At 46.3% G+C, this 9,745-nt stretch overlaps 1 protein-coding gene and 4 non-coding genes across 5 annotated transcripts; 4 read left to right on the forward strand and 1 right to left on the reverse strand.

Moving 5' to 3' along the window:
• Positions 1–2,802: 2,802 nt before the first annotated feature.
• On the forward strand, positions 2,803–5,903 carry LOC148660578 (avidin-like). Its single transcript, XM_088638104.1, has 4 exons — positions 2,803–2,989; positions 4,552–4,768; positions 5,238–5,358; positions 5,739–5,903. Exons 1-4 carry the CDS (start codon positions 2,897–2,899, stop codon positions 5,770–5,772), a joined length of 465 nt encoding a protein of 154 aa, XP_088494230.1. The 5' UTR covers positions 2,803–2,896; the 3' UTR covers positions 5,773–5,903.
• Positions 5,904–7,695: 1,792 nt separating this feature from the next.
• trnaa-agc (transfer RNA alanine (anticodon AGC)) lies at positions 7,696–7,768 on the forward strand. Its single transcript has one exon. It is a non-coding gene; the product is annotated as a tRNA-Ala (tRNA).
• Positions 7,769–8,503: 735 nt separating this feature from the next.
• trnap-ugg (transfer RNA proline (anticodon UGG)) lies at positions 8,504–8,575 on the reverse strand. The gene has a single exon. It is a non-coding gene; the product is annotated as a tRNA-Pro (tRNA).
• Positions 8,576–8,765: 190 nt separating this feature from the next.
• On the forward strand, positions 8,766–8,838 carry trnaa-ugc (transfer RNA alanine (anticodon UGC)). Its single transcript has one exon. It is a non-coding gene; the product is annotated as a tRNA-Ala (tRNA).
• A 407-nt stretch (positions 8,839–9,245) lies between these two features.
• Positions 9,246–9,318, forward strand: trnam-cau (transfer RNA methionine (anticodon CAU)). The gene has a single exon. It is a non-coding gene; the product is annotated as a tRNA-Met (tRNA).
• The last annotated feature ends 427 nt before the right edge of the window (positions 9,319–9,745 follow it).

Below are 9,745 nucleotides of genomic sequence, written 5' to 3' on the forward strand. Positions count from 1 at the left end.
TTCAACATTACACTTGTCACATTTTGTAGTGGCCTCTTTTCAGCCCATCCTGCTGTTTTTGTTTTAACGTGGCAGGACAGCTTCTTCCACACTCCCACCACCCTCTGTGTAACGTAATGCCCCCTGTCCCGACTGGAGGATCTCATCCAGCTGTTTCCTGAGTCAGGGTATCGGCTTTAACAGCATGGCTGGGCAGCTTGTTCCCCACTCCCACCACCCTCTGTGTAAACTAGTGCCTTGTGTTTTAAGTTTTAAATGCGGTTCCACTTAGATTCCACCTGTGCGTCTGGTTCGTGTTTCATTGATGACTCTGAGTAAATCCGCTGGGTTGACGGTTAGGATTTTGAATACTTGTGTCAGAGCAGAAACAACTTTTTCTAAGAACACACAAATGACAGGAGGCCATTCAGCCCATACGGGCTCTTGAGTTGCTAGTAGATGCATTTAAATACAGTGATATTATTTTAGATTCATGAAATATGTTGTACCGGACTACACTCCATTCAGTTTGCCCTTCTCCTGAAATGAGATATTTCTCCACAGTGTGAACCATGTCGGGGATTTTTCACAGTGTGTTTAAGCAGGCGTGAGTGTGCAGCTGAGACCAGAGACCAGAGAGGAAACACCCGAGACCTGATCCGATAAATAAGATGTTTCGATCCCCCTGGGAAACCCAGAAGTGGCTAACTTGGAATGTAACCTGAGATATGAGGAGAGATGATCCTGGCACATTAAAATGTGAAGTGAAGTCCTGGAAATCAAGCTCCACCTTCCTGAATCCGTCGTTGAGAACACTAACGCCTTTGTTAGAATTTTTTCCACATAGATAAGTGTTGGTTGATCTTATATCCTTGTGGTTTTCTATTGCCCTGCAGACAGCTGAGGGGTTAGCAATGCCAGAGCTGTACAACATGGAGAGATCTGCCAATCAAATGTCTTGCAGTTTCATGGGATTTGCTTTTCGTCTTCAGCATCTCTTTATGACACAACAGACTCCCTCTGATGGCCTGTAGTTAAAAAGGCCAATGATACAACTGTGAATTTAGCGACCCTTTGCCCCTTTGTGCATGCTGTAGTGCTTTAAAATTGAATTGCTTGCCACTGACGCACATAAAGCCGCTAATGAAAGAATCCATTTTAGCCCAGTGAACCCTAAACCTAACCTAACCCTAGCCCTAACCTTAACCTTAGCCATTACCCTAGTCCTAACCCGAACCCTAACCCTAAACCCTGTTTCTGCAACGGTTGCTGGGTGAGGCTCCCGTGGAAAGAGTATTTTAAGACCCTATGCGAGGCGGCCAATCCAGAAAGGAATAGGGAACGGAGTTGAGGGAAGACACACAAGGTTTATTGGTGCTCACTGTGATGACAGGGAAGTCCATGCAGAAGTGAAGGGTAGGCATCCACTCCAACAAATCCAGGTTCCACAGGAGAATCAGGAAACAATCCATATATCAGGAAATCCATCCGGAGACAAAACAGGAACAGACACACAAAAAAAACAAGAACCAGGAATATGGGGCTTCGTCCCAGGCCCCGGGCTCAGAAGGTCAGGGTGACTACTACTGGCCTATACCCTCAGACTTCCCCGTGAAGCCTGGTGGTAGGCAGGCCATAAGACAACCATTTTCCAAAGCCAAGTCCCGAAGGCTGGGGGAAGAAAACTTAGATAAGAGACTGAACTAGACACACCAGGAAGTAATAATTAAAAGGACTACCTAGAGAGGATAAGAGCGCCCTCTGGAGGAAGGGATGTCGGCCGTGACAGTTTCATTTTGGGGTGTAAAGCACAGATTCCAGATGTTCCAGTCTAGTGGGGTAAGATCTGGTGAGAGGTCATTCCGGTGGGTCATGGCGTCATGTCCATCTCAAAGCCAGTTTCGTACGGAAGAAATGTGTATTTTCTGTGGATCCACACTTTTAATCGACCCTGTAGAAACTCATTTTAATCAAACTTCCCCCAAGCTGAATATCTCTGATACTAACCAAGTTTCATTAACCCAACAGCTGGCTTCACCTGTATCCAATGAGAAAATGAATCGCAAGGAGTGTTTGAATTATGGGTTTCATGTGTGATAAGTAACAGGTGGTGGAAGCTGTCTGCAGAAAAGTAACCCTTCATAAACCAGGAGTGATCAGGGTGAACACATTTCTCCACTCGCTTTTGAAAAGTAAAGCCCAAATTCTCATGCTTCATGTCTGCATTAATTAACGAAATGGGCCAACAGAAAGCAGGGCGGTGGGACATTAACTTCCTTTTCAGATGGTGATGTCACTGATCCTGCGATTATTTTTTTTTACAGATTTCTAAAACATACTAAGAATTTAGATTTAAATAGGGATGCTAACTCTGGATTTAAAAAAAAGATGAACTAAATTGCAGTAATGATTTCTGCACTGAGAGACAAATTGGAATTTACAGTGCATGGGACTGTGATCTGCAGCAATCGCCAGTAGCATTGCTATTGAGATGGTGAATTTAGTTACACATGAAGAGGGCTTAATATGCTTAATATTATTACTCCTGCATTGTGACTCTTGGCAGTATCATCTTTGAATTAAAAAACTCACCTGGTTAAGTTTCTATTAAGAAAGGAGACACTGGGCGTGTGACAAATTAGATATACCCCTGATCTGATCTTCATTGTGTAAGTGAGGACTTGATGAGTATTTGCACTTTAAGGGGCTGAAGGCATGATCAACTTTTGAGGAAGTTGTCTTAAAAATATGAAGGGAAAATCAATCCTTCTATTGACTGAAGAGGGAGGTGATGATATCTTAACCGACAGCACGGAACAGTTATAAGTGAGCGCAAACTGTCCCGACTCTCACTGCTCTGACAGAACAGGCTACTGCAGACAGGAGACACAGCTGATACGCCCCAATCGTCCACAACATGTCCTCTTCCAACACGAGACTGGGAACGGTCCTCCTCTCTCTCACGCTGATCTCTTGGATCGCTGGGGCTGAGTGCTTTGTCATCAAGAAGGTAAGCTGCTTATCTGCTGGGGTTTCTTGGCTCACCCCTAATTAATAAGCCATACGCAATTTGAACCCTGTGCTGCATGAATCACCAGCACTTTAGTACAAGCAGTGCAGGGCAGCATCTATCACAGCAGGTGACCCACAAGGTCAGTTACAGTTACTGTAATATTTTTGTGTCTTCCCAAACTTAACGGTCTGAGGAAAAGATCTGATAGGACTTTCTTAGTGACAAAATAGACTGTGTATTTTCTTATAGTTTTTTTCAATGACAGTACAGATGGCTCCTTGCTCAGTTTTTTACTAGAGACCTTGTGCTGTTGCAAATGCTTCACCATGAACTTATTTAATTGAGGACAGTGGTTTCAACAACATGACAGGGCTGCTTGTGCCACACTCCCACCATCCCTTCTGTGAAGAAGCGCCTCCTGTTCTCAGTTTTAACTGTGCTTCCCTGTGTGTTCTATTTGATAACTCTGGTCCATGTCTTACTGTTGTTGTGTCCAAAAAAGCAGACACGATCCGGGTGTGTATGAAGCAGGCATGACCTTTACTACGTGTGCACACGGAAGCCAAAGCCGATGAAGCACTGACTCAACTCACTGATACAAAAGGATGCTTTTTATACAACATCACAAACAGAAAACCCACCCAGAACAGTTCCAGTGCAATTCCATACCATATACAGTATGGTGTCAAGCCAAGATACATGATAAACTGTAAGAATATTCTTGGGTTCCTTTAATTATTGTTTAAGCAGGCATTGTGTACTTCTAGATTTTGTTAATCATGGCTTAAGCAGATATCAGGCACTCTCATTTTTGGTCAGCCTGCCCAAAGCTGGTTCTGCCCTTCATGTTCCGGGCATGCAGCCAGCTCACACTTAAGTTGCAGTTAGTAATTTTCCATTATTCTAGCAGGATCGTTAGTAAATGATGTTAGTAACTTATTTACACAGAAAAAAACAACTAGTGAATTAAGGGAAATAAATGTTTGATCCCTCACTGTCCATTCTGAAGAATGGATTGACACTGTTGATGTCTTTCAATAAAGTTCAAAATCTTCAAAGATTCAGTTCCTTCAGCCTGTCAGTGTGGGACACTCCCTTCAGACTAAAGAGACTCAGTTCCTCCAGCCTGTCAGTGTGGGGCACTCCCTTCAGACTAAAGAGACTCAGTTCCTCCAGCCTGTCAGTGTGGGGCACTCCCTTCAGACTAAAGAGACTCAGTTCCTCCAGCCTGTCAGTGTGGGGCACTCCCTTCAGACTAAAGAGACTTAGTTCCTCCAGAGAGACGTGAGACATTCCTTATAGCTCCAGAATGTATCTGGTTTCTCGTCTCTCGACTGATTCCAGAGCTGCAACATCTTTCATATAGCGTGGCGACCAAAATTGTACTTGATATTCTAATGAGGCCTTACTAATGAATTATACAGTTTATTCACTCCCTGGATTTAAACTCTACACTTTTTACTCTATATCCCAGCATTCTGTTTGCCTTTTCAATACAGAGCTGTGTGCCTTTTTCCTGATGAACGATCCCTGCGATCCCATTCCGAATGTCATTTCAGTGCAACCTTCAAGGACAGTGGAAGAATGAGCTGGGCTCCAACATGACTCTCGGTGCTCCAGATAGAAATGGCTTTTTCACCGGCACCTACCTTACTGCAGTGACTGCCAACAAAACCCTTGTCATCAAGCAGTCACCACTCACGGGAAACCTGAACATGTTCACTGCCAATGCTCAACAAAGAGTGTTTGGGTTCCTGGTCAACTGGACTTTTTCAGGTAGGGGAATCTTTTTCTCCAGTTGTCTTCCCAAACTTTCAGTTACCTTCTCCTACCTGTTTTCCTACAAAGTCTGTCTATACTGAATCGAGATTTCCTGGCTCGCATTTTCATACCTTAATATTCTGCTACAGAGGTGTCGTTCTTTCAAAAAGGGTTTTGAAAAGTGCAGGATCTGCTGCCCTCCTCTGGCCATTCATACACTGTCACTCAGCTGGTGTCTGCAGTGTAAATCCAGCCAGCGGGCAGCAGCTCTCCAGGAGTGCAGTCAGACAGCTGTGTGTTCTTGCAGCAGAGGAGGGGGCGGAGCTGCAGGCTAGGCCCCGCCCCATTGTGGAGACGTTTCATTCATGAGCACCAAAGTAGTGGGCGAACCTGATGACTGTAGGAAATGCACATCCCATTAAAAATGAAAGTGTTGAGATGATGGCACGCTGTCTCTCTCATAGCCTGTGCTGTTTCTGTGCAGACTCTGTGACCTCCTTCGTCGGGCAGTGCTTCGTGCAGAAGGATGGCACTGAACGCCTTCAGACGACATGGCTGCTCAGGGGCTTAGCGGCCACAGAGGAGGACAACTGGTCCCAGACCAGGCGAGTTCACTGTGTGTTCATTCTGGGGCAGGCGGCGCACTGTAATGCTCAGTCCTCTTCTTCCCATCATGCACCTAGTCATCAGTGTCCGGGACGAACTGGGACGGGTGTTGACCCCTTCAGACCAAAGGGCATCTTTTCATACGATTCAGACAGCTGTAGCGTTCAGTCTCTCCACACTGCCTCTACGGCCACATTTTGAGTGATCAATTGAACAGATCAACTTTTAGGTAACGCCAGGCTGACCAATCTTGGCCTGGACATCTGGCCATGGAATGGTGTGCTGAGATCTGAAAAACATGAAAATTAATTAAAACAACTACCGATAACTCTGATACAAAACTGGCATTAACATACTTCTTGATGTTTTTCATGCACAGGGTCGGCACAAATGTGTTTACTCGTCTGTGGTGAGAGATCTCAGAAGAAAACAACAGGCGTGGGGCTTCAGTCTGCAGTTTCTCCAATAGAGTGTCAGTTTGCAGTCTGCAGGGTTGTATCCTATAGAATGAGTCATGACTCCACAATAAAGCATCCTCTCGTTACACTGTGTGCAGTAGCCATTATTTCACTTTCAAAATGACTAGGTGGAAAACAAACATTTGATGTGGTCAGGTCAACAGAAATCAGCTTTATTTCTACCATGCTAGAAAGAGATTAGGACCTAAGGAATCCACTGGAGAGAGGGAAAAATTTCACAATCAGGCCTTGGGCATCAACTCCACAATCCATTACCCTGAATCATGTAGTATTATTGTCCACGGGGGGGACAGTCCAACACAACACAGTGACAAACACACATCAGTATCAATGTCGATACATCAGTGTTACAGGAGATAGGAGACAAGAGACAAGGTAGTGACTTTGCGTTGTTTAAGAGTGTGATTGCAGTGGGGATGAAAGATTTCTGAGTCTGGTGGTTTTACACCTGGGGGCACAGAGGCGTCTCCCAGACGGGAGATGTGTGAATTTGCGATGGAGGGGGTGAGACACACACTCCCTGATGCTTTTGGCTTTCTTAGTCACCCTCTGTTTGTAAAGGATACCGAAGTTTATTTTATTTTTTATTCTGACGCTTATATTCACTAATTTATCCAGCCTGTTACAATTCCCGGTACTTTTGTTGCCAAACCAGGAAGTGAAGCAGTATGTTAAGACACTTTCAATGAATGATTTGTAGAAAAGTGTCAGAATAGTTTCATCTACCTTGAAGTAGTTCAGGTGGGGAGCTGCGTCAGCATGCGGAGGCTGCAAAGGGACAAGTAAAGGTTTATTCCATGCTGAAAAGAGAAGACAGAAAACACAACGTTTCGGCCGAGGAGCCTCCTCAGGTGTGAAGAAGGTCAGCCCGAGACTGACCTGAAGAAGGCTCCACAGCCGAAACGTTGTGTTTTCTGTCTTCTCTTTTCAGCATGGAATAAACCTTTGCTTGTGCCTTTGCTACCTTAAAGTAGCTGAGTTTCCTAAGAAAGAAAAGTCTCTGTTGGCCTTTTTTATAGAAAGTGCCACAACATTTGTCCCATTTCAGGTTTTTGTCAATGACCAGTCCCAAGTACTTGTAGTCATCGACAATTTCAATAGGCTGCCCTTCAGTTAAAGTGGGTTGGGGGGGTTGTATTTTTCCTAAAATAAATTGTGTGCTTTTCTATTTGAATAGTTATGGCTTAGCTGCCATGCATTACAAAATGCTATAGGAGCCCAACTCCACTGATATTCCAGACCAGACAAGTGTGGCTGTAACTTTAAGGAAGGAACGGTGACCTCTATGCAGGAGATGGGAGACCTGCGCAGTTCCAGGTTACAGGCTTCAGGGCTGAGACAGCTGGTGCAGCTACTTAACACCCTAGATCACAGCTTTAAAACCGCAGCCTGAGAGTGTCACAACACCTCTCAGAGCTGGTGAGCACCCTTCAGTTCAGTTTGTCTCGTTCAGCAGCAACAAGTTAAATAACAGACAACTTGAAAAAAGCAAGTCAGACAAGCAGTGTGAGAAGAAAAAAAAACAGCAGTGTGAGCCAGTGGTAGGGGTAGAGTTCAGTAATCTGACAGTTTGAGGGAAAAAAAACAGTCTGGGAATCTGGAAGTTTGTGCCTTTATGCTCCTATAATGTGTACCAGAGGGAAGGGCCGAGAAAACTGAGAAACCAGGGTGACTGGTATCCTTAGTGATACTTAAAGCCTTCCTCAGACAGCAAGCTGTAAAAATACAAGGAATAGGTTTATTCAATGCTGAAAAGAGAAGAAAGAAAACACAACGTTTCGGCCGTGGAGCCTTCTTCAGGTGTGAACACAAATGGCAGAGCGCTCCCTTAGCATGATGCCGAGAAGCCTGAAGCGAGGGGGATTAGCTCAAATGGTAGAGCGCTCGCTTAGCATGCGAGAGGTAGCGGGATCGATGCCCGCATCCTCCAGGTGTGAGTCTGGAGCTCTGGGAGCCAGGTGCTCTCCTTTAGCCTCTGCGACTTCTGATAGGTTCTCCTCCGCTCAACGTCCTTCAGCTGTCAAGCATTGAAGGGCCACGCCTCCTTCCCCACCTCAGTCTGCACCGAGTGCGTCTCCAGCATTTTCTCGTCCGATTTGGCAGCTTAGCAAATGAAAAGTATATCCGAGTGAAAACAATGCTGAGAATACTCTCACGAATCCTTAGAAGACGTGCGTTTGATCAACGATTGCTTAACATTCACAGTCGAGCCATCAAGATCGTAGTTTTCCTTCAAATATTGAAAGCTGTCAGCGAGCACATCACGCTCTGCAGGACGGTGAAGTATTTTGAGTACTTAAACAGAAAGAAGAGCAGACAGCTCCGCAAATATGCGAGGCTCAGAGAGCGCAAGGCGAGCCCCGCACACGTTTCGGTGGCTGAGAGAGGGCGGTTTTTGCTTCTGCATTTCTCAAGTAATGGCACATGACAACAAGCGATCGCGGTGCTCGTTTACCACATAGCGGTGAGGAGTTTTCAGGACGGGTTCTTTTGAACGAGCAACGAGGTTGCCGCCTTGGACAGCTGACTGCACGCTGTCATTGTGCCACGTGATGAGGATTGACCAGGCTCCTTCAGTGATCAGTCACCTTCCATCGTTTGCCGAAAGCAGACGCTGCGAGGTGATGTGGATATCAGGTCCCAGGAGTGTGGAAGAGGAGGAAAAGGGCTCGTCCGGGATTTGAACCCGGGACCTCTCGCACCCAAAGCGAGAATCATACGCCTAGACCAACGAGCCACAGAGACTCTTCCGCTTCTGTGTTGTCAGCGAGCTGGAGGACGGGGGGGGGGCGTCATTCGCTCGTCCCGTCAGACCTTCATCAATAAGTCAAGAAAGCCGACTGCCTTGCAGGCGAAGGGCAGTGGACGGCGCCCGGTAAGAGGGGAACAAGCGGCACAAGGCGACGCCGAGGAGGAAGGGACAGCGAGGGGGATTAGCTCACATGGTAGAGCGCTCGCTTTGCATGCGAGAGGTAGCGGGATCGATGCCCGCATCCTCCAGGTGTACGCTGAGCGCTCGGTGTGCCGAAAGGTGTCCTTTAACCCCTGATCACGCCTTGCGAGGAGAGTGTGAAGCGTTTTGCAGCCACGCCCCCTTTTCATCTTCTCTCTGGCTTAAGTGCGTCTCCGCCACTCTCTCTTGACACTTCATGGCAGCATGTCAGAGGTCCGAGTGATGTTTTTAATGGCTGAGTGAGGGCACGACGCTGAAGCAGAGAGGCCATTTCAGCCAGAGAGACTTGTGCTAGGTAAGCTGTGAAAGACAGACTCGCGACAGAAACAAAGCCTAAAAGTCTCGGGTGAGATCAAAAGGCAAATGCAACACCCAGCAGAGGGCGTCACAAGATTAGGGAACAGGCGTCTGAAATCCCTGTGAGGCAAACTTTCCGGCCTGAACGCTGCAGCTGGCCTCGTTGGCGTAGTAGGTAGTGCGTCAGTCTCATAATCTGAAGGTCGTGAGTTCGATCCTCACACGGGGCAGGGCCACTTGCTCTCTTGCTCTTTTCAGACACTTGCAGCAACTATTCGCTCAGAACCACGTCTGCTTGCCTACCACGTGGAAAGATGAGATATAATCCTACACATACAGTATGCACGTTACCACACTGCATGTTGGATTGTGGACTTGCTGTTGCTTGTAGTATTTCATCTGTAGAACATTCATTTGCTCAGCCCTACTTTCCAAGATGTGTCCGTTCCATGCTGTACCGAAGTGTTTTTTCTGCTATCCATAGTGTTCCTTACCATTGCGTTCACTAACACCTTTGATGATCATCTCAGCAGTTTGATAGAAATGTCACAATGCCTTAAGACACAGATAAAGTTCAGAGGTGGCCTTCACCACCAACAGTGACTGAGATTCACACATTTATTCCATTGTAACACTCTGTGCTTGGCAGAGTCCAAG

Source organism: Lepisosteus platostomus, chromosome 6 (assembly GCF_059453375.1).
Source record: "Lepisosteus platostomus isolate fLepPlt1 chromosome 6, fLepPlt1.hap1, whole genome shotgun sequence".
NCBI classification, from domain to species: domain Eukaryota; kingdom Metazoa; phylum Chordata; class Actinopteri; order Semionotiformes; family Lepisosteidae; genus Lepisosteus; species Lepisosteus platostomus.

Coding starts and splice junctions, on each gene's coding strand:
- LOC148660578 (XM_088638104.1), top strand. CDS start 2,897: ATGTCCTCTTCCAACACGAGACTGGGAACGGTCCTCCTCTCTCTCACG. Junction 2,990..4,551: donor AGTGCTTTGTCATCAAGAAG/GTAAGCTGCTTA, acceptor ATGTCATTTCAG/TGCAACCTTCAAGGACAGTG. Junction 5,359..5,738: donor GACAACTGGTCCCAGACCAG/GCGAGTTCACTG, acceptor TTTCATGCACAG/GGTCGGCACAAATGTGTTTA.